Source organism: Lactuca saligna, chromosome 9, assembly GCF_052625555.1.
Source record: "Lactuca saligna cultivar CGN05327 chromosome 9, ASM5262555v1, whole genome shotgun sequence".
Lineage (NCBI taxonomy): Eukaryota > Viridiplantae > Streptophyta > Magnoliopsida > Asterales > Asteraceae > Lactuca > Lactuca saligna.
Genome location: NC_136425.1, coordinates 157,143,024 through 157,168,380, shown reverse-complemented (window position 1 = coordinate 157,168,380; position 25,357 = coordinate 157,143,024). Strand labels below are relative to the sequence as shown.

Sequence of the window (25,357 nt, the reverse complement as noted above, 5' to 3'; positions counted from 1 at the left end):
TAGTTAATTTAAAAATGATATTATGTTGCAATAGTTTTTTATATTGCAAAATGTACTATTTCTAATAATGACAAAGGTGTTGTGATTGATAATAAAACTATTGCCTTTTGATAGATGAAAGTGTTGCGATAGGTTGATATAAAAAATGTATACGTGTGAGAACAAGGCTAGTCCGAACATATTTTGGACTAGGGGAAAAAATAAAATAGAGGCCACTACCCTACTAAACTATGTTTTCTAAGACGACATAGCTTCAAATTTATTGTAGTTTTGTGAAAAAAATTACATATAAATTAATTCCGATAAAATTAATTTAAATTTTGAAAAACAAATGTCAATGATAAACTTGAACCTGAACACTTTAATGAATTAAAACCTCTACCCTACTAAACTATGTGTTGTATTAGGTATTTTTTTAATATATATATATATATATATATATATATATATATATATATATATATATATATATATATATATATATATATATATATATATATATATATATATATGGGAAAAGTGAATATACCCTTAATGGTATATAAGTTTAGGTACCCAAACTCACCATACTACATAGTTTTATATCATATAATACATTCTAATTGTACAATGTTTAATGTAATTTAACTTCTAACTTGATTTACTTCTATGATTTTTATAAATTACACATTTAACTTTCTCTTAAATAATTTTCATTTTCAACGACAATATATAAAGCCTAGTAGGTGTTCGACAAAAAGATGTGGTAAAAGAGAAAGATAATAGTGAAAATTTGAAAATTTTGAAAGTAAATAACATTGGTGGTTGAAGTTTAAGAACATTATAATGAATATATCAAACAAAACGACGTATTATAATGTGTTTGGGTACCTAAGCTTATATACCCTTAAGGGTATATTCACTTTTCCATATATATATATATATATATATATATATATATATATATATATATATATATATATATATATATATATATATATATATATATATATATATATATATATATATATATATATATACACACACACCATAATATTTAAAAGCAAAAAGAAAGAATTTGAAGAAAGTAGATACATCCATGAGTTGATATTGTGAGAAACTATGTTTCTAGTCGGCAATATTAAGTATTATATGTAATTATAAAATAATTAAAATTCCTTAACTGCGATCATTATCATAAAATAAGATATTATATAGGCGTTTATATGATATTTAAATTAATTTAAAGGTGTTAAATATCATAAACTAAAAACTGAAATGAAAAGGAATTAAACGGAATTGGAATAAATGCAAAGTATGAAAATGAAGGATAAATGTGGATTTTCAGAAGTATCGTATAACTAAGGTTCTAAAAAGCTTGTTATGGCCTCGTCATGGCACGCCATAACTCTAAGGCTTGTATCTAAAGGTGACAAAAATTGACACAACATGAAACCCGACACGAACCCGATACGAAATAAATGAGTTTGGGTAAGATATTTCAACCCGTTTAAATAAACGGGTTGACACGACACGACACGAAAACTAAATAGGTAATGTTAGGGTTAATAATTTCAGCTCGAATATGACCCAAAAATGACCCGTTTATTTATATGCAAGTTTTTTTGAATTATTTAAATAAACTAGAAAGATACAAAACCAAAACCATAAGTAAAAGAAAACCTTCGAATTGAATTGTTTTGTAATGTTGAAATGACTTAGCCGTCTAGATCAAGACTTCATTTTAGTTTTTCCATTCTCTCCCAAACTACCCAGTCTCTTTCACCACTCTCACATCCTAGTGACCTTGTCATCCGCATCCAAAACTTTCAATCTTTTAATTTTGTCATCTAAACTTGCTATGACTTCATCTATTATGCCTCCAAACTATTAGTTTTACCTTTCCGTCTACCCAACTCCTACTCTTTCAACATGCTCAATCTTTTAACCTTACATGACACGATATATTTCAAGGTATAGCCGTAACCCGAAACCCGACACGAACTCGACACGAAAATTAACGGATTGACACGACACGACACGTTAATTAAATGGGTCGGGTTAGGATCAAACACTTTCAACCCGTTTAGTGTTTCGACACGACACGCACCCGACCCGACCCGACACGATTGCCACCTCTACTTGTATCTATCGCCAAACTTTACCAAATACCGCCTTATATATGTATATAAGAATGAATAATAATAGAAAATACATATAAAAGTATCAATTATATACAAAATTGTCGTCCTAAGTCACGCCTTACAAATGACGTAGCTCGACAAGGCTTGGAAAAACTTAAGGTTTAATATTGTCGTAAAGTCACATCTTACGTTATTGAGAACCTTACATATAACTAAAGAAAATGAAAATCAGGGTATAATATGAAACAACTTGGAAGGTTAAGTGGCAAAAGATGTAAATTTTGATTTGAAATGGGATACCACGACTCATTCCATGATACAATAATCATAAATAGGGTGGGCGGTACGGTTATCGGTAAAAACCTTACCATTAACTGCAAATACTTAACTGCAAATACTGTTAATCTATTTTTAAAACAGCTTGGTACGTTTATTTTTGCAATGCAGTTAGGAGGTTAGTTTTGTGGCAGTTTATATATATATATATATATATATATATATATATATATATATATATATATATATATATATATATATATATATATATATATATATATATATATATATATATATTTCAATTATTAACCGTATGGTTTGGTGCGATTATTTTGTGTGGTTTTTAACCGCAGTTTAAAGTTCAAACGGGTTTTAAAGTTTAAATATATTACTTTTAATAATAATAATAAAACCATAAGATATAAGAAAATTAACTTAAATCACAAATAATTAATATCTTAAAAAACATCAAATCACTAATGATTAACAATAAATATCTTAAAATTGTTAAATTTCACTATGTTCTAAAGTTAAATATAACAAAAAAACTAATAGTTTTGTCTTTTAGAATTCTATCATTTTTTATCTATGAAACTTGTTTTATTTTTAATATTTAATATATTAATAATTAATAAAAACATTGTATATAATATATGCGGTGTGGTATGGTTTTTTTGCGGTTTTTGAAAACTAAGAACTACACCGCACCATAAATTTGCAGTTTTTGAAAAACAGAAAACCTCACCACCAACTTTTATTACGGTTGCAGTTTATATAGTTTTTTCAATTAATTTGAGTTGCGGAGCAGTTTTGCTCACCACTACTCATAATTAGGAGGAAACAAAAAGATTCCCTAAAATCGAATTTGGGAAAATTGCTTAAAAGGTTTGCGCTATCTATTTTTTTTTTTTTTTTTTTTTTTTATAAATTTTTACATATTAGTAATTAAATAAATGTTAACAGTTTTAAAATTGGGCCCTAACATCCATGGGGTCTTTGTCATCGCCCAGTTTGCCCCAACCATTAGGCCGGTCCTAAAAATATGTTAGCACTTGGTGTAGAATATGTTGTACTTCTTAGTGTTGCATCTTTAAAATCCATGCTACACTTTAAAAATGTGATTGGAGTTTCTAAAAAAATGTTGCCTTAACCCTTGGGCCCTTTATTGCATTATGCATAGGGCAACATCTTTTTGGGAATAATGAAACACCATATAGGCGAATTTACGTTTTATGGTAAAGTACCCCACCAATTTTATAAATTTTATTAGGTGCTATATAAAAGAAAAATTATGCCTCAACTTAAAATTTTCTAGTACCAATCTTATAGTGTTTAACAAAAAAAAAATTATTCGAATATATATATATATATATATATATATATATATATATATATATATATATATATATATATATATATATATATATATATATATATATATATATATATTCATGTGAGATGATCTAGTTTTGTGAGACCGTGAGACGCATTTTATTTATTTATTTTTTTTAGTTAATTCAAGTTCCGAATATAATATTTAAAAAACGATTTTTTGGAATTTTCCATTTTAAAATTATGTTTTACAATATGTACAGTGTAATATTCTATTAGAATATTTCACGTATTTTTTTAAAAAAAAAACAAGATTTTTTTTTAGTTAATTCAAGTTCCGAAAATTATATTTAAAAAAAGAATTTTTAGATTTTTCCATTTATTTTGCATTTTAAAATTATTTTTTAGAATATACACAGTGTAATATTCTATTAGAATATTTCACGTATTTTTCAAAAAAACGGGATTTATTTTTATTTTTTTTAGTTAATTCAAGTTCCGAAAATAATATTTAAAAAAAGATTTTTTGGATTTTTCCATTTATTTTGCATTTTAAAATTATTTTTAGATTTGGTCTCACGGTCTTACAAAATTAGAATGGTCTCAAATGAACCTGAACGTGTATATATATATATATATATATATATATATATATATATATATATATATATATATATATATATAATTTGTCAACATTTAAAGGAATCAAGGAACCATATATATGGCTATTTATTCCAAAATGGGCACTTACAAGAAACGAGACCTATAGGGATGACAATTATCATCTCTATAGATACTAAAGTTGCCCCTATAGATGGTAGCAATGACAAGTCGTCCCTATAACGTTCGTCTCCGTAGCCCCGTCGCAACAGATTATTTTTGTCGTCGCTATACATATCATCGCAATAGCTTACCTATAGAGACGACATATTGTCTCTAAAGGGTTCATCGCTATGCTTTCCCGATCACCATAGATAAAGCTATAGAGATGACATGTTGTCCCAATAGAAACAGCTATAGAGACGACATGTTGTGTCTATAGATAAAGCTATACACCATGACATACACTGACCTATAGCGACGACAGGTCGTGGTAGTAGATTAATCTATAGAGATGTACATTTACCTATAGAGACGACATGTCGTCTCTATAGGTATCCCACAAGTTTACACTCTGCTCTTTTTTCTGTGTATTTTTCAAGTTTTGACAATCCCAAAATAGTTAAAGCAATATATTTACAAAATAGCTAAAGCCGTAAATTTAATTGCAATAAATAGTGTTAAATGATTTTATTATATGCTTTAAACGGTACAAATTGAAGGAAGATTCCCAAACATTACATGTTTTAAAACTATACTAGTTCAGATCTACCAAACTTTGCATCAAATTCTTCAATTGTTTATACTCCCAATTTCAAAACACCTCCAATAACTTGTAAAGCTTCAAGCATAGTACCTGTTAAGCCTCCAATAAGCAACACTTGCATTTTCAAATTTAAATTACAAAGTGAGAAGAGCATATCTACAAGTAATTTTTTTTTTCTATTATTTATTGTCTGCATAAAGTGCTGACTGGATATATGATTATTTAAAATATGGTGAAGCCTGACTTTCTCTATTATGCTCTTTCTGAGCGAAAACTACAAAAAGGAAGGAATCAGATTCTTTCAAGAATGGTCCATTCCATTCCACCACACAAACATTCCATTCCACCACACAAACCAAATAAACATTTTTTTTTCAATTCGATGGAATGAACGATTCCATTCCTTCCCCAATTCCAACATACCAAACACTACCTAAAAGTTTACCTTCCCCCTCCTATTCCGCCTCTTGTTAAAATAGAAACAACCACCACCACCTGATCCAGACTCATATCCCCTATATAAAAAAAACCAAAAGAATTGTTACCAATTATTGCATTCTGCAAAAGAGTATTTTGGTCTTTTACCTTCACGCAAGAAAAAAAGAACTAGTTTGTTGACCACTTACTTGCCCATTAAACTACCGTCATGCAACAAGCTCGGTGACATCAGAAATTGCTGCCCAATATGTTCCTTCAAAAGGGTATTTCCGTCTTTTATCTTAAAAAGATTAAGTTCACGTGTCAACTCATCTTCCCATTTCTCCTGTGACATGGGTCCATCGCCACCATCTGCCGCTGGTGGTTAGCGCCATTGTAACGTCCCAAAAACACAGTCTGAAAATTTCGTTTAATTTAATGATAAAACCATAGTCAATAAACCTCATATAGAAATCATAAGCAATGTATCTCAAAATATTATAACAACTGTCAAATATATCAGAGTATAAACATCCCAGGCTGAACAAATGGTGTGTGCACTGCAATCTTCCCGAGCTCCTCTTTTGAAAACTGAGTACCTGAAACCAAAACTGAAACTGTAAGCACGAAGCTTAGTGAGATCCCTCAAACCACCACATACCATACAATAACATATAAACACATATTGGGCCTTGCCCACTGCATCGGAACGAAGCCCGGAAACTGCATCGGACCGAAGTCCGGAACTGACTGGGACCTTGTCCCCTGCATCGGACCGAAGTCTGGAAACTGCATTGGACCGAAGTCCGGAACTGACTGGGACCTTGTCCCCTGCATCGGAACGAAGTCCGGAACTAACTGCATCGGACCAAAGTCCGGAACTGACTGGGACCTTGTCCCCTGCATCGGACCAAAGTCCGGGACTGACTGCATCGGACCGAAGTCCGGAACTAACTGCATCGGATCGAAGTCCGGAACTGACTGGGCATAGCATAGCATAGCAAAACACATATCAAATAGCATAACACACATGATCATAAACTCATATACTGCATACTACGTCAGGCCGTAGCCCATAACACTTAACACATAAATCCTGTCTGAGCCACGAAGGCATCAAACAAACTAACAACTGCATCGGACCCAAGTCCGGAAACTACTGCTACTAAACGGGCCGACATTGTGGCCTTAGACCCGTTCCTACCGGAAGGAAACTCACCTCACACTGCTGAAGTCCCGTTGACACAATCCCACACTGCTGAAGTCCCGTTGACACAATCCCACACTGCTGAAGTCCCGCAGACTCCACCCCAGCTGCTGGCTGACAGATTCCCGAACTGTCAACACCAAATAACACCCAATTAATAATTGGGTTCTAACACACAACTAAAAATACATGCTTTGGATAATTACTGCATTACCCCTAGCTTGGCTTACCCAAGCCCAAGGCCCAATCCATAGGCCCAAAGTCAACTAGGGATTAAAGTCCAACATATGGCCCAATTGATCAGTCCAGTCCAACATGTATCGTTCTAGGGCCCAATATCATACAACCATCTAGGCCCCAACTATGGCCCAATTTTCCAAATTGGGCCCAATCCTTCATATGGGCCTTACCCTAAAGCCCAACTAATTACTCTAGTCCATTTGATTATTCTCGGATGGCCCAATACAAAGCCTAAGTGAAATTAGGGTTTCACATCAAATGATAACTATGGTTAAGTGTTTCTTACTTAACCCACTAGGGACTTAATCCGTTAAGGACTTAATCCATTAAGTCCATTATTGCTTAGATTAATTTCTGCCAATGATTATTATTTAATATTTCACTTATTAGATAATTCTTGTGTGCCCTGATAAATTCCTAAATATTAATATTTTCTCAATTAACTCATTAAGGACTTAGTCCATTAAGTTCTTTACTCTACTTAACAAATGACATGAAATATTTTGGGCTTAATTCACAATCTAATCCCAATGGCCCAAAAGTAGGTCCAATAAAAGTCTAAGGCCCAATTACTCACAATTAGGGTTTTCCACTCAAATATGGCCCAATAGGCCCAAAATAATTCTTTAAGCCCATTAAGGTTTTGGCTAGGTCCATTAGGGTTTTGCTTGAGGGGCACCACCCACTACCACTTCGGGTAGTGGTGGTCTATGGCGGCTTACGGCAGCGGCCACCACCTTACGGTGGTGGTTATTATTATTTTCATTAATAATCCAAGCTAATTACAATTACAAGTTTTACTCCAAAACTAACACACACACACACACTAACTAACTAACTAAGCTAACTACACACACAACCACACCATGGTGGCCGGCGGCGATGCTTGGCGGCAGCCACCACCTCACGGTGGTGGCGGTGGCTATTCCTGGCTTTCCGATCAACCAATCTTAATCATACATCACTAAAATAACATACACACCCACCCTTATGCTTGGAAAAGTAGCACAACCACCATCTGGTGGTGCTTGGCGATGGCAGAACTCCGGAAAGGCGGCAGCAGCGTCGTACATCGGTTGCTCGGAGTGGCGGCGGCCACTCGTCTATTGGGAAAACGATGGCGAAGGGTGGTCAGAACGACGCCAGACAGTCGAGTCGGACCCTGAACATCGACAACAAAAGAAGAAGGAGGAGGATGGCGGAAAGATGACGACTCACACACACCCGGAAGCCACGCTGTCGACTGCCATCCCTCGGAGATAAAAGCTATTACGCTCAGCGGCTCGGCTGGTCGGAAAAACGCGAGCAAAAAGCGACTGCGACTGGGGTGCTCACGTATGGCGGCTGAGGTACTCACCGGAGGTGGGTTCGCTTCTTCTAACCACGATATCGGGAAGTCACAGTGGCATTCCATTGGCACGGTGGTCGCTGGCGGCCTCAACTGATCGAAAAATGGATGCGAAGGAGAGAGATGGCAGCCCCACCGTGGTCTTGTTTCTATGACTTCACAGACGAGGAAGGCGGCGATGTACGTCGGAGAAGGGTGAGATCGGCGGCTGGAGAATCCCGACGATGGCGGCTGCAACATAAGAGGCTTGGGGCTAGGGCATGACTGGTAACGAAGCTATATACCCCGTCCCCCACCAAATCTTTGCCATAACGACCACTTTGGTCCCTCCTCCATGAAATTCCTTCAAAAGAAGTCTATAAGTTACCATTTAAACCCTCCCCTTTCAATTCCTTTACAAATTATTCAGGGAATTATATCTATTAATTTATTTAAATAAACGGGGCGTTACAGCCATCTTGCGGTAATACCTGATTCCGTTCCAGTTTTGTAACCACGTAGTTTCTAACCGTTGTTCGTGAATGATCGATTCTCTTCTTCGGACCAGATTCCCAGTTTGGGGGGGGGGGGGGGGGTTCCCCCTTTTGCAACAAGTGGAGATGTAACTCTAGAATTGATGATTCCGGACAGCTTTCCGTCTGAACTTTGAACTGTAGAAACAGAATAGGAAGAAAATTAATTCTCAAGTGAAATCATTAACTTTGTGATATAAATTTAAAAAGTTGAAACTTTAAAAGTTTAGATTAAAGTCACATACACAACTCTCAACATCAAATGATTCTTAAGAAAGTACACATCCATTGTAAATAAGCTGGAAAAGACAATTGTATAAGTTTGCTGCTATAATAAATTCATATTTATACAAAAAAAAAAAAAAAAAAAAACAAATGGATATGCAATTTGTTCATATTCCAAATGTCTAAAAAATTTGTATCTGTTTCAATTGTAATATGTAAAGAAGAGTCATAGAATAGAGTCAAGGATCATGGCTATTTATTTTCTTAAAACAACATGTATAATTGTACTACTTTGGATAAAGAAAGGTAGTTATTTTTCATACACAAACAAGAAATTAGGTGAAATTAAAACATGAATGGTTTGAGTATTTACCACTCGGTCCATCCTCCGATTTCTTTCAGTCTTTATTCAGAATGAAAAAGGGAATAAGGCGAGACCTTAAGCTTACTTGAGGAGGGTATTTTCGTCCTATGATCCTATCACTAGTTCATGTAAACGAAAAAGGGAATAAGGCTCAGAGTAGATCTATAGTTTATATCTTATACAAAAAGGCTTGTTATAATTATAATAATGATATTATTAAAACAAATTTCAGACTCCAAATCAGCAATAGAAACATAGCCTGTTATGGTGCCAAAGCATGCCAAAGCATCAAATTTGATGCATGTATCAGAAATTTAGAATTAACGATTAATTCAGATACAAGTTTCTCAAAACTTGAATTTCAATCCAATATATCATTATCAGTGTTATATACAAGGATCAAACTAGGTTCATTGTCACATACACAAGTTTGTCCTATAATGTTGGTTGAATATAGAATCATATACATTCAAGATGTACAACACAAGCAAGAAACAAATGCAAATTTGATCCAAATCGAACAATTATTGTTAATAATTGGTTAAGTGATCAAAACTTACACAATCGTATATACAAAAAAGCCTACATGATCTACTGGTGATATCATGCGATTATAACATCCTTTTTATCAGTTTTACCTTGCACAATCTGATATTAGAGAAATTTATTGGTATATAAGTTTGATGATAAGAAATCGCATGTAGATATTCATCAATGTAACAAAGATTTCAAATCTATGGTGTACCTTTATTGAAATCGTCATGCTAGTAATGTACAGACATAGAGTAGACATAGAGTCGTTGTGCAGTGGAGTCTGGGTGGTAAAGTGGCCGTTGATTTCGCATCTGGAAAGAAGCAAATTGTCGATCAAAGGAGAAGAATAGTTATCGCTGCTGATGAGGCCGGAGTTGAAGGCGATCGTCCTCTGTGCCAGGGGGTGTTCGGCGTCTACCAGTCACCGATCGAGAGAGAGGAAAATGTGAAAACAGTTGCGATTGAACGAGAGAAGGTGATGACATATTCACGATTCCGGGAGTAGAAACCTATGGGACGATCCACACCCCTTCCATATTCTGATTAAACAACAAATTAAAAAAACATATAAAATACATCTAATTAATTTGTTTTTGGGAAGACCTGTCGCTCCTGTATGCTTTCCGTATCCCGCGAAAATTCCCGCCTAAATTGTCGGGGCGACATGTCGTAGCTACATCTTTTCAGAAACCCGCCAATTATCAGCATAATCTGTTGCAACAACACGTCGTCTCTATAGATTAATGAGTCAAAAAATGTTGGTCAACCCTATAGAGACGACATGTCGTCTCTATAGATGATCTATAGAAACGACTTTTGCCGTCCCTATAGGTATCGTCCCTATAGATTTGTATTATTGTAGTGACATTTTACATGTGTTGTGTTAGCTTGGTTTTGTTGTAGTGTTGCAATTAAAATTATTGTAATGACTAATCTATAAATAGATTTTACAAAAACAAATCCAAAAAAAAAATTGAGAAATAAAAATCAAGAGGGTTTTATAAAAAGAAAGTTGGGAAAACAATAGAGAAACATGTAAACTTTGCTAAATATTTTATAGCGACTTATTTTGAAAAACATTGATTGTTATCACTTATCAAACTTAAAACTTGAAATTAAAAAAAAAGGAACTTTTTAATTAGATAATTATATAGAATACCGGATTGACTATAATTAAGTAAACTTATTCCGCTACAAATCCAATACATGATTTTGTGATTAACATTCTTGTATAATAATAATAATCCATACATCTATTTCTTTACCCGTTTTTGTTGCATCACCAAATTACCACTTCCGATCATCTGACTAAACCCTTGAGGTTTCCCGTCCAGATTTACATTGGAATTTACATATATTAATCCCCGACTTCTGTTGCCGTTGCCGATAAATGGGGTCGCCGGAGGCAGGAAGATGCAACTCTCAAAACTCAACGTAAAATTCTTTCTCTTTCATGGTAGATATAATTGGGCATTAATTAGTATATCCATGGTGTCTTTATAATTATATATACGTGGAGGTTTTGTTAGGAAAAGAGTGTTTCCTGGGAGATCTTCCAGCACGGAATCCAAACTAGAGACGTCTTCTTCGCCTTGTAATCATCCGCTAAAAGGCAAGAACAAGATGCATGAAGAAGACGAGGTAATAAGAATAAGTTCAATGCAGGTTTCTTGATTTTTATTGTCATTCTTATGCAGTTAATTACTTCGATCATATCTACTTCATTGTTATTCAAATGCTTTGATTCGATACATGTGTGAAAATTGAAATTCTCTACTTTGTAAATAACTAATGATCATCACTTTCTCTATTCTTTAGGGCATCATTATCTCACCAACTTACAGTGGCGTAGTAGAACAAGATTCAGTTAATCGCAAGATAATGTCCTCCACTTCAGAAAAACTCACTCGTATAGAAGATCTGATCACGTCGAATCAAGATTCCAGAAAGATCCAAAACAGCTCAAATGTAATGGGGATTTATAATTACTCCAACATGATCCAACAAAAACGCAATGAAGTGATGAGAAAGTATCGGGAATTCAACAAGTTTGATATTGTTGAGGACTATTCTGATCATCACTATAAAGTTAAAGGGCCAAATTCGGAAAAAATGCAGGCAAGTGTAGATTTCTTTTGTCTTGTATGGTGTTTTCTAACTTAATGTACTTAATCGGTATACGAGTGTTATCTTTTTTGTTTTAATATTTAGATAGAACGAAACTAAATATTTTTACAAATTTGGTGTCGTTTGTATATTAATTGACTTATACAGCCACAAAAAAACTGGGCTAAAAGGATACAAAAAGAATGGCGAATGCTCAAGAAGGCCTTGCCAGGTATATTTTGTTAGATTTCACAACTTGTTTTCATCTCCAGATTGTGATATTTGGGTTGAATTAAATTCTTGTTATTTATATAATTACAGATACAATATTTGTTAGGGTTTATGAATCAAGAATGGATCTTTTAAGAGCAGTGATTATAGGAGCTGAAGGGACACCATATCATGATGGTCTTTTTTTCTTTGATGTGTTCTTCCCTTACAAGTATCCAGATGTTCCCCCAGTATGTCGCATCGATCTCTTCCTTTTTTTTTTTTTTTTTTTTTTTTTTCCACTTTATTTTTAAGGTTTTATTCATTTTAATGAATATTTATAACAATTAAACGGTTATTTTCAGAAAGTGCATTATCATTCTAGTGGCTTGATAATTAATCCGAATCTTCATTACGATGGGAAAGTTTGTTTGAGCCTTTTGAACACTTGGAGTGGTGGCAAGAATGAGAAGTGGACACCTGGCGTTTCGAGTATGCTACAAGTTTTGGTGTCTATACAGGGTTTGATTTTGAATGAAAAACCCTATTTTAATGATCCGATATTTGCACGTCCGAGTGGCTCTAGAACTGGGGAATATCGTTCGATGAAATATAATGAGCGGACTTTGATTTATTCTCTCAAAACTATGGTCTACACCATGAGGAATCCACCTAAGGTATGATTTCTGTAGTTACCTCATGTTTTGATGCCATTATTGTCTATATCTATAAATTGTTCTATGTGGTGAAATTAACTAGTTATTTCATTTAGGCCATAGAACATGTCACTTTAATTAAGGCTGTGTTTGGTTTAATTAATGGGACTCTAAAAGTTTCTAAAGCTATTATATATGATAACCAAGGTCTTTCCATCTTTTTCACAAAAAAATAAAAATAAATAAAAAATAAATAAATAAATGAGAACAAGTCTCCACATACCCCATATTATTCCGCCTTTTTACATAGAGAAATTAAATATCATCCTACATTTTGGTCCTACAAATCCTTCCATTCATTTAAATAATGACATGTGTTATATTAGTATCCTAAAATATCTTTAAATTTCATTAAATGAACATTAAATGTTATACATATCACCATTTAATTGGATAGGATGAAATGTAGGAATAAAAGGTAGGATGATATTTAATTTCTCTTAATCCTTCCCCTTTTAAAGTAGGAAAAATTGCAACTTATTCATTAATATATCATGTCTTGTTCCCTCTTTTGGTAAGTCACAAAATTTGCAACTTTTGTTTCATTGTCGATCTCACTTGTTTGGGCAAGACTAAATTTTGTCTGTATCACAAAAAAATTATAGGTTTTATCGGACAATCATCGGGCCACATATTTTGGGTAGGAGAAGAAAAATTGTAATTTTCTTTTTCTAATTGGTATATCACTAATCTTCCATATTTTTGTGTAAAATTTTGTCTCATTTCCTCACATCCTTTTGCATCGTTTTAGGTTGGACAAAAATTACAATTATTATTGCCTTTTTTACATGAGTCATTTACCAACTTTTCGTCTTTTTGACAGAACCAAAGCTTGTTATTTTGGTATCATTGACAATAGTCTCATCCCATCTTATTTTGCCTAAATTTTGTCTCATGACAACATGTTCTATAACAATAGGGCTTAACAAATATATGGTTCTAGATATGGGCATGTTTTGATATTTTAATAGTTCTTTTTTATGCAGCATTTTGAAGATTTGGTGATTGGGCATTTTCATAATCGTGCAGTTAGTATTTTGACAATTTGTAGAGGTTATACTAAAGGTGTAAGAGTTGGATGTGGTGTTAATGTGGGCGAGGAGAAGAGTTCACATGGATTTCAGAAAAATGTTGAACGGCTCATGAGGACACTTGTTCGGGCATTTGAAAAAATAGGAGTTGATAATATTGACAAATTCATTCCAGAAATTGTCCCCGAGTTTACCCCCCAAACTCGGAATTTGGCTCAAAAGATAAGGGCATTTTTCTGTATCAAAGGGTGATACTTATAATCATGTAAATAATAGGGAACACTTGTGCGTTTAACATTAGGTTGAGGTTTGACATATAACATTGGTTTTTAATTCTTTAAATTGTGAGTTCTGGTTGTTTTTGTTCTTTTGGAATCAATTGACACTAGAAATAGTGGAAAATATCGATTGGATTTCGAATGTTTTTACAATTTAGATGGCTCGTGTTTAAGATTTTTTTCAGAACTAGGAAGCGAATTTTGGAAAATGGCATTTGATTATTGGAGATGACTCAAAAAGCTTTTTCAAAAAAGACTTCAAATCTCCGATGATTCAATTTATATTTATATTAGTAGTGGTGTATCCGTTCAATGTGCCGCACGGCGATAAGTTTCGTTTTGAATAATAGTTTTTGCATGGCGATCTATTTTCATTCGACGGCCAACGAATAGTATATTTTCGGTAATTTGCTTCCTTACTGGGACATGCGTATTATAGTTATGAAAATTTAAAGTTTAAGTTCAATTTAACTTATAACTAACCTTCATTAAATTACAAACTCATATGACAAAAAGTTTTAGTAATTGTAATAGTATCTTTTTAACTCTTTTCGCAAGATATTTTGGTCACCATATGACAAATAAATGGGTACAACGTTTCTTGTAGTGAACCACAGAGGATAATCAATCTATACCTCTTTGCGCAAGATATTTTGGTCACCAAAAGTAAAAAGGGGGGTTTTGTATGTAACCATTCAAATAAATGAAGCAAAGGACAAACAAATGATTAACTAATTAAAGTAAATTCAGAAATTTTTAAAGACTCCAACTCTATGTCTAATGACTTAGCAATGTGATTCCAAGATGACATGATATTTGTTCAATTCTACCCAAATTGGTACTTGAAAGTGTTAAAAAGCTCTAACATTTTCCATTCACCACATTAATTAACTAAAATAAGCTCTTTGATTAACTCTAACCTCACTAAGCTAATCTAAACAAGCTCTTAGAGTTAGATCGAAAGATTGCATTAAACTTTATGTGAATGTTCCCAAAAACATTCAATATTCCTCACAAGCTTGGGAGCGTCAGAATGTGCGAAAATGATTTACACTATATTTATTCAAAAGAATTCAATTTGGTGCTTGTTACTTGCTCTATTTCACAAAACAATTACAGATTTTGCAAAATAGATCACTTAAATGATCTAACCCGAATTCAAATGGCCAATAAGAACTAAAATCAAATCAGACATTTGATTGAAACGAAATCAAATTCACTATATAGAAATTAAAAACAAACATCAAGTCATATGATTGAAATCACAACTAAAAATCAAGACATAAAGTTGGAGAAACTAGGGTTCTAGCCATACATGGCTAGAACAAGACCACAAGTCGAAAGGATGGAAATGGTACACAATTAAAACTTACAAATAATAGAAATAATGTTTCCAAATGATAAATGATCAAATCCTTGCAAAAGCCTTCAAAATCCTCTCCCCAATAGTGCTCTGATATGATGCGTTCCTATAAAATGGCTCTAATCCCGTAATATGAAACATAGGAAAAAAATGTAAAAAGGCAGTTTTTGGGTCGACCGCGGCTCGTGTCGAAATAGGCTAAACCGACACGGGTCGTGTTCAGCATGGTCAATAGCTCCTTTTTGGTCAAACACGCCCCGTGTCCGTTTTTCAGTGAAAATCGAACACGCCCCATGTATGCTCTTACTTCCAAGTCCAATCTTGATTTTTCCAACTTTTTCGTTTTGCATCCAATCATCCTAGAATCTTCACCCGTGGTTCCCGGCGCCTTCCAAAATGCGTTTCAACCTCCAATTTACTTGAAAAGCCCATAAAAGCGTGCAAATAAGATTGTTCTAGAGACTAACATGACTTTGATGAAATGCAAGAAAAATGAAAGACAACTATGCTAAATGGATCCACAAATGGGACTAAAAGTTGTGCAAAAAGGTGCACAAAATGCACCTAACAACAATCATATGTAAGATATTGATAATGACAATTTTAGACATAAAAGTATGGTGTTTGAGATTTGTTTAATTAAATCAACTTATGCTTTTTAAAAATGCTTAGTAGTTTATCAAGTGTCAAAATTATAGTGAAAAAAAATTATGAGTTTGATTGTAACATCCGAAAATTATGACATATATATATTTTTTTTTGGTTTTTAGTTTAATAGATCGTTAATACATGTCCATCCCATAAAAAACAGAGTAATTAAGTTTTAACAAAACATTGATAAATAAGAGTAAACCACAGAAAAGGGTAACATGTGGTGTGTGCTCTGGAATCATCCTGAGCCCTTCCATTTGAAAACCAGAGTACCTGAAACTTAAACCAAAAAACCGTAAGCACAAAGCTTAGTTAGTTCCCCAAAATATCATACAACATACAACCACATATTATCATGAAATACACAAATAGTTGCCATGGGCTCCTCCCATGGTCTTTATCTAGTATGCCATGGGCTCCCCCATGGTCTAATATCCAAATGCCACCCCCCTGTGGTTTTCCATGTAAGTATCACAAAGACAACTAGCATACCACATAACACGTAATGGGTCGACACTGGTGCCTTCGACCCATGGATATTGTGAGAATACTTACCTCACACTACCGAATCACACACACGAACCCCGCCTGTTGGCTGACAGATCCCCAAACTGTCAATCATCAAAACAACGCCAAATTAACAATTGGGTGCCAGTGCATAACCATAAATCCATAATTGGGGTAAAAAAAAAAAAAAAATACTATTTTACCCCTAACCTAGCTTGGTCCAAGACCAAGGCCCAAACTCAAACTCTGAAGGCTCAAAAGCCAGATAATTAACCAAGGCCTAGTTTTCCAAATTGGGCCCAAACTCCTTACATGGGCCATACCCTAAAGCCCATCCAATTTTCCTACTCCATACACTCGTTCTAAGATGGCCCAACAAGAACCCAAACACCTAAGCCCAAAAGGAAGGCCCTACTCGAACCCCAAACACGATTAGGGTTTTCACATAAAATGATAATTAGGGTTAAGTAAGAACACTTAACCCATTAAGGACTTAATCCATTAAGCCCAAAATCTCATTAAGTTAATTGTAGGGGCATTATTAAGTATTATTAGAATTTAATTAATGGCTTTAACGTGGGTCCGACCAATGCCAAAACTAGGGTTTCTTAACATTAGGGTTTCTAAACCCTAATTATGGTTTCCAACCCAAATTCATGAAAACTAGGTTCCAAGTTAGGCTTTTAGGTTAATTAGCGTTTAATAAGCCGGGAGCCACCCACTACCACATCGGGCGGTGGTGGTCAACGGTGGTCCATGACGACAGCCACCACCACATGGCGGTGGTGGTGGGCTATTCTTTGGTTTTTCCAGCTAAAAAGTCCATACAACATGACCTCATAAAAACACGCATTGAAACACCAATATACACACACAACCACCCATACATAGTGGCTGATGGTGGCAGAAAGTAGAAATGGCGGCAGCCACCATGGTTGGCTGCCATGGTGGTCTTCTTGCTCTACGGCAAACAACACACGCCAAACATATTGAAACAAGAACCCACACACCGTAAAAACACACCCAATCAAAACATCAACCTCACCGACGGAGGAGGACGAAAGTCTGAAGGAATGACGAGAAAGCGGTGGCGGCCCCAACTGTTGGCGCTAGCAGCGGAGATACAACAGCAGAAAGAAATGGAGAAGAAAGAGTGACTGTAACAACAACAACGACAACCACAGCGTCTAACGATGGCTTCATATTCAATGAAAGCGGCGTAGTGGCGGTCTCCAATGGCTCACAGTGGCGACGTAGTTGACGGCAACAACTGGAGATGAGAAACCGATAACACTCAAAGGTCGCCCACCAATCCCTCATTAGGTGTCGCCGGTCAGCAAGGGTGCACTGGTGGTCTTTGTTGATCGGAAAAACAAGAGAATGGGGTGGTGACGGCTGGAGTACACCAAATGGTGGTTGATCTTATGAAAACTAGGTTTAGGGTTTCGGCCTCATTCAAGAAAACGAGAGGATGGGGCGCTAGGTTAAATCCCGTCTTCCTCAAACTTAATTCCATTTTTAACACTTTAGCCCCTGCCATCAAAGTCCCTTTCAATTTGAATATGATATTTACCAAATAGCCTTTGCTTCCTAAAATCTTTTCATCACAAGTCCATATGTTACCAATTGACCCCCAAAAATCACAAATTATAACCTTTAAACCCCATGGCGAACATTCCGATAAATTAATAAAAGAATAAAGATACATCTCAGGGTTTTAGGGTTATTATTTATTTGTTTTAGTTATTTATATATTCATTTAATTTTATTTATTTATTTTAAACAAAATGTTACAATTCTCCCCACTTAAATTAGATTTCATCTTCGAAATCCGTCATTACCTTTCTCAACACGCCAAACAATCAGAGTAACACAACCAAACCTCGAGAATACTACAGCCTCCCCAAGACAACTAAAGCCAACCCTAGCAGAACTTACCAAACCTGAAAAAACGAAGCTTAAATTCTTGCAGAAAACCACCTCTACCTTTCCCAAAACCCGAAATCTCAAATTGATCTGACTCCTCGATAGACCGCCCACACTGAACCACTATCGAACCAATTCCATAAAAAGACCAGCCTAAACTAAATACTTTCAACCCAAATTATTTTGATGCTTTCTTAGGAACAAAAATCATTGATCATATACAGCTGCAGAACACTTACACTTAACAAGAGGCTCAGATAATCCTTCATGCAGAAGATCCCTCCCTGCGACGGTTAGACTCATACAAGAGCTGCGCAACAGGGTCCAATCAACTGCTCTGAGATTATTTAACCCAACTGCAAACAACTTAGCATAAGCCCTGAATAACAAATGACTCTGCACATGAATTCCAAATCACTGAAACCACTCCGACTCATCTTGATGCCACCTAGCTGCTTTCCAAAAGCAACTGAGACCTCCCTGGTCCCAACTTGTCTGCCAACTATCTGGAACACCAGACTCCTGCCCGACTGCTGAGCCAGAAGACACACAAGCACACAATATCCCCACACGACCCCCGAAAGAAAATCTCGATTGGCAAGAATTTCCCAAAAATACCTTGCAACCAAATCTACTTTTAAAAGTGAATGCTACATGACCCACTGCGGCCTCATATCATACCCGATCTCCAACAACCTACATACTCCTTTTCCAACCATGTTGTGGCTCTTCCACAGATAGAACCATCCCAAGACATAAGATAATGGCTAGATCTGTCATCATACTAAACCCATTCCTTACCCTTGAACCCTGCGGTTGATGCCTTTGGCATATAGATACCCTAATTTCTTATTCTATTGAAATGAAAATCCTGCACAAACCCTAACCAGCAGCTAAAGGAAGATAAGACTCTAGAGGTTTCTCCCAAGTCATGCGAACACTCGCTGTAATCACGCCCTACCCGATGACAACTCAAGATTGGCAAGCATGTCCATCCAATCACTCATGGAAGCTTTGAACTTCTCCATGCGAAGTTGGTCTCCTTCACTTTACTAGAAGTTTTTTGATGCACGGGGAATTTTCTGAGAAAGGATTGGTAAGTGAGCATTCAGTGTGATTGGGATACGTTGTCACTGAGAATCGTCCACCTTCTAATTCCCGACACCCCTCAATTGAACGATAAACAAATAACCTCAAAAAATTTTCGAGACTACCAATCTCTCACCAGGTTTAACCACCAGGTTCCCAAGAGTCCAACAACAAGGCTACTTAGTCTAAAACCCCTCTGTGTCACACACTGATCACTCGCATGATCCTGTAACTCAAGATCCAAAACCTTGACCCGACGATCCCTTCTAGGTCCAACCTGAATTTCCATAATCACACGGGGCTCGCCCATGGTCCCCACTCATCAAGATCCACCCAGGCCCGACTCCGCCTCAGACCCCAATGGTCCTCAACCTAGAACATATAATAATTCCCCAACCATCCGGGCCAGCATGCCCAAGGCACGAACTGATTCTTTTGCCATACTCGTGACCATCTCAATAATAGTCTACCTCGAACTGATGAATGCTACAATCCCATCGTAGTCTTACAACACTTCCAACCAACCTTGACCTTACCACACTCAAACCATCACAATACCACTCTTCCTGAGTTGAATCCCGCAACCAATTAGAAGTTCGAGTCACATGTTCGAATCCTACAACCTACTATGAACACCAATGGAGGTACTGACCTGCGGTCGGGAGTTTCCTAAACTCCCACCAACGCAACCTTAATCTGAATAGCCACTTAATTCTCCCCCACCTGGAATCGACAATGCTCTCTCACCTCTTAATCCTTATGTAACTCCAATCCATCTCCCTCAGATAGCATGAACAGACCATACCCTGCGCTAAGCAATACTACCGTTCCATTACTAGCCAAACTCAATGATCACCTAACTCTTGAAATCCTGATGAATACTCTTGAAATCTTAACCAATCAGGTAATCCAAATCTCCTCCCATGATACCATACCAATTCCTTGAGTTCTTATGCTGATGATTGAAAATCATAACCCTTTCCCCGACTGACGAATCTTCATCCCAACTCTTACTCTCGAAGAATCCTTGAACCCTAATCGACTACAACCTGAGAGAATATGAAACTCTCATGTCATTCCAAAGACCCAACAACTCATGCAACTTGTTGTGATATATCGGAGAAGGTTGGATTGAGATTATAGATGAGTTTTGAGCAGGTTTCTTCTCCTGATATCAAAGTGCAAAAGAGAAAGATGATCGTTAGTCGACGTCCAGGAGGAATTCGCGGGACGAAGCTCTGACGATCAAGTTAGAAAAAGGTCTGAGAGAAATAAGAGTAAATTGCAAGAAAAAGAGGTATGTCCCTTTCTTCGTGAGGAAGAAGGATCCTTTTGTACCTATTTAAGAGGCATGTGCCCCTTAACTGATTATGTTGAGCATTCCCTCGTGAGGTGCGACGTGGCGGACCCGTATTGGAGGATCCTCTATCATGTCTTTTTGCCTCATCCCCTCATTGGCTAGAGGGGATCTTTTGATATTATGAGGATCGTGGCTATCACCAGATAAGTAAGTGGGACTCCCTGATTGGTTCTATGTTTGGGGGGTGTTATTCACTGGAGAAGAAGTTAAGGCGTGACTCTACACCTTAACTGCCATACCAGTAATCTTCACGTTGGCGGAGGCCTGACCTTGGCCTCGGGCTAGGTCTGGTCGGGTTCTAACCAAGCCAAGCTTGGCGTTGGTTTGATTTCTCCTTTTTTGTTTTTCTCCCTGATGGATATGTTAACAAGTCCCTTAGGCTTGTAGGTGTATGCATCGGCTTGATAGCGTCCCCATTCGAGCCTATATTACAACACGTATATGTATGAGATTATCCTTAGCACTTGACTGGCTTTAGACAACGCCATCAATATGTGTCAGATCCATAGCGAGACGGTTCATGACGCTAATTTTTTCTTTAAAATCCCCCTTTTCCCAAGACCTTTCATCCTCACCTCATTTCTTTGCTTTGGTTGTATTGACTCAAGCATTTTGCATTGTTTTCCTTTCTATCATTCATCTGTTCTCGACAATGGACCGTTATGGCAGAGTACCTACCTTATAGGAATTCCAACTTCTGCAAAATCGTTTAGGTTTCTTACTGGAGCATGGTCTGATGATTCTGGCGTAGGGGTCATCAATCTATGATTATCCTCAAGGGAAAGTGGGGGTTCCAACTCCTTTGTTCGAAGCGGGGTTTCGCCTGCCGACGCCTGAATTTTTCGATATGATCGTGCATCACTATGGATTTTTGGTTGACGAGTTAACCCCAAGTGTCGTCAATAAGATTGTAGGTTTTGAAGTGATCCTTCGATCTCTAGGTTGTATACCCACTTTTTGGGCTTTCAGTTAGTTTTTTCTGTTCGACTATGAACTCTAGTGTTCGTATTCTAGCGAAAAGGCGGGGCATTCATCAGTTAATCTCTGAATAAGATACTCCAAAGAAAAATTAGCAGAGGCAATGTCTCTGTGTTAACCAATACCTTGTAGGGAATAGGTTTTGTAAAACACGAGACCTTCTTGACCGTTTTCCCAAGCTGTTCGAGAGTAACCTAACTCTTGGCAAACGGTTGGGAAGTATTATTGTTGTTGGAGAGAACTGGGAAGATTTCATTCTTGTTGCAGCCAAAATGAGTGTTTCCTGGAGGGATCGTGGGAAGATGACGCAATTATGCACCGTGAGATGCGGTATTCACTCATCTCCTTCTCCTCCCCCTTTTTTAGAGCAGGAGAAAAAGGATGGGAGCAGGGTATCTTTTTGGCTTGTGAGTTCTTATATTTGGTGTTTATTTTCACAGGTGCTGAAGCCGAGATTTCCTTGGAGATGGCCCTACGTGGTTACTACCCCTATTCGGAAAAGATGAAGTTTGCATGTGATACCATCGTCGGATGAGGAAACTAAATCCGATAATGCATGCCTATGTCCTCGTAATACGCGCAATATTGTATCCGTGTTCAAGCTTCTTGGTGGTATTGGGGATGTTCTCGGTGAAAAGTTTTTTGTGCTTGGGCAGAAAGAGGTAGTGGTGGTGTCTAGTTCTTCAATGACATCACCATCGCCGTTTATTGGCTCGCTCTTAGTAGATCCTGGTTCCAACTTCATGTTTGGGGGTGCACTGGGCTCACCTGGAGGTTCTTCCCAGTCAGAAAAGCCTTCTATGGTTGATGAAATGAAAACTGCATCTCACCTCTTATCATTTGAGGTATATGCCCCGGGTTGGCGATTACTAGGGATTCCTTACTATCAGAAGACATCACCGCCCATGAGTGAAGTAGTTGTGCTCATCCCCCGGCCACAATGAAGTCACTTGCGGGCCAGTCGGGTGCTCACATGGCTAATGACCTTCGATATGCCGCAGCTCAGGCTTCTGCCCTTATGGTTGTTGCCGTTGTGCGGGTTTACTGATCCGACATCAGTGAAGCATAGTTAAAAGCTTTGCAAGGTGTCATTGCAAGTATAAGGGAGGAACTCCGTGGTTCTGAGGCTGAGCGTCGGGTACCATCCAAAAAGAATTGTAATGTGGCCCATGAGAAGGCCGCTTCGGAGGATCATGTGGCCCCTTTGGAGGGCCGAACGGAATGACTAAAAAATCAAGTGAGTTCCCTTACTTAGGAGAAGGGTGTATAGAGAGTGAGTTGTCCAGGTGCCAACGTCAACTGGCCCGTGCTCGGGTTGATGGCGCCGTTGCCCGAGGCAGTTTGAAATGGATGTTGGAAAAAGGGGTGGTTCACGTAATTGATAAAGTTATCAAGAGCATGGAGTTTGCCAGTGGGATCCAGGGTATTCACAATGCTTTTGAGGCCCTTGTATTTGAAAAGGGGAAACAACTGGGTGGTTGTTCAACAATTTCCGGTGAATCTGAAGCTCCGGAACCTGGCTGTGGCGTAAGAAGAACCGAAGAGGTGGATACTGCTCTTTCGTCTCTTGCTGAGACGGATTTTGTGGGTCTCTTTCACCCGGGGGAGTTGGATTATGATAGCTTCCGACAGTTTTTTCATAGACCGGGTCCGGGAAGCTCTTCCTCGGACTTCGAAGACTAATTTTTATTTTTCCCTTCTGTTCACCCTGCAATGTATTTGCATTCCCATGTATTATATGTATAATGAGAAACAATGGTTGTTAATAACTAGGCACTATGTATTTTGCTTTGTACTTGGCATGGAAATACCTTCTCCCCCTCTTGTTTTTGTTGTAATATATATATATATATATATATATATATATATATATATATATAGAATTGTCTTGTGGTATCTTTAAGCCAGGACTATTTGACGCTTTTACTGTAATTCTTTTTTGTTCGCTCCCTTGTTCTAGGGTTCATATTAATCAATGAATGTGTGCTTCAGACATCGTATAGCCTGTGACAACCCGAAATTTCCATTCTGTATAACATATCAAGTCAATAGAAGTTAGAACAGTGCAGTAAATTTTCAGACTTTTGGTATAAGTTTGGGTATTTCAGGATTTACACCTGAAGGGATATCAGGAGAGAGGATGCACCAAGGTATTGTGCAACTCTATTATTCCAAAACTCTGTGATATTAGAGTTCAATGCCTGAAATTATTTTCTGCCAAAAACCCATGAGTATATATAGGATTCTGAGCCATATTTATTCATTTGTTACATTTCCAACTAGAGAAAAGTCGGATTCTCTCTCAAGGATCTTCAGCTTTTCATTCCAAATTGTAAGTCCTTCTATATAAGAGTGATATAGGGCTTGTTATGTATCTTAGCATCAAGAAATCACAAGGAAACATCTAGATTTAAGAGTTTACGACCCAAGAAGTTCTTGGACCGTAAACCCTTCTTTAAGGGGGCAAAAAGTGCCCTAGTCTCTTCCTCTTGCAATGTAACTAGTTTAGAGTTGTACCCTAATGTGTTTAGGACTAGACAACACCCCTAGAACACCAAGAGTAAGGTGTTCACGGCCCAAGGAGTTCTTGGACCATGAACTCCAAACAAAAGGGCCAAAGTGTGCTTTAAACTCTCCTAAAGCCTTGGACACTAGCCTAGATTAGTTCTTAGTTAAATTAGGGACTTGAAATCACCAAAAACACCCTTCCAAGGGATATTACGGCCGTAATCTCCAAGGGGTTTGGTCCCAGGGCCGTGAACTCCTCAAAGGAGTTATAGGATGCCCTAAACTCTTCCAAAGACCTTGCCATTAAGTAGAAATGCTTCTTAGGGTCTTGTAGAGCCTCAAACATCAAATGGTCATGTAAGTATGAGCTTACAGCCATAAACTCATGAGTTTATGACCGTAAACTCATTTGTTAGTGACATTAGGGCCGTGAACTCCATTAGGGAGTTTTCCTTGAACCCTACACACACTAGCTTATCCCTACAACACCTAGATGCAATCCTAGAGGCTAATAACACTTGTTAAAGGTGTTTAACATGTCCTAGGGTGTCTTGACTTTTTTTATTAGTTTTTTATAGACTAATTTGATACATATATATGATATTATATGTTAACTAGGATCATAGCGTGTGTTCAATACTTCACTTGACACCTAGCCATCCTACCTCTTCAGTTCATCCATACCACTCA

The 25,357-nt window shown here is 36.8% G+C and overlaps 2 protein-coding genes across 4 annotated transcripts; one reads left to right on the top strand and one right to left on the bottom strand.

Moving 5' to 3' along the window:
* Positions 1 to 5,058: 5,058 nt before the first annotated feature.
* LOC145017445 (protein STICHEL-like) lies at positions 5,059 to 11,403 on the bottom strand. Of its 3 annotated transcripts, XM_078975474.1 has the most exons (9): positions 11,210 to 11,403; positions 10,548 to 10,655; positions 10,156 to 10,483; positions 8,780 to 8,959; positions 7,948 to 8,652; positions 6,734 to 6,851; positions 5,724 to 6,113; positions 5,543 to 5,612; positions 5,059 to 5,187 (listed from the first exon to the last, which is right to left on the bottom strand). In XM_078975474.1, the coding sequence occupies exons 7-9, from the start codon at positions 5,867 to 5,869 to the stop codon at positions 5,146 to 5,148; spliced, it is 258 nt and encodes an 85-aa protein (XP_078831600.1). In that variant the 5' UTR covers positions 5,870 to 6,113; positions 6,734 to 6,851; positions 7,948 to 8,652; positions 8,780 to 8,959; positions 10,156 to 10,483; positions 10,548 to 10,655; positions 11,210 to 11,403; the 3' UTR covers positions 5,059 to 5,145. The 3 variants fall into 3 exon arrangements, 1 of the variants encoding a protein (XP_078831600.1); XR_013666513.1 differs by lacking the exon at positions 7,948 to 8,652; XR_013666514.1 differs by lacking the exons at positions 6,734 to 6,851; positions 7,948 to 8,652.
* A 211-nt stretch (positions 11,404 to 11,614) lies between these two features.
* Positions 11,615 to 14,381, top strand: LOC145017477 (putative ubiquitin-conjugating enzyme E2 38). The gene is made up of 5 exons (XM_078975505.1): positions 11,615 to 12,062; positions 12,219 to 12,282; positions 12,372 to 12,511; positions 12,626 to 12,937; positions 13,963 to 14,381. The coding sequence occupies exons 1-5, from the start codon at positions 11,826 to 11,828 to the stop codon at positions 14,257 to 14,259; spliced, it is 1,050 nt and encodes a 349-aa protein (XP_078831631.1). The 5' UTR covers positions 11,615 to 11,825; the 3' UTR covers positions 14,260 to 14,381.
* Positions 14,382 to 25,357: the final 10,976 nt, after the last annotated feature.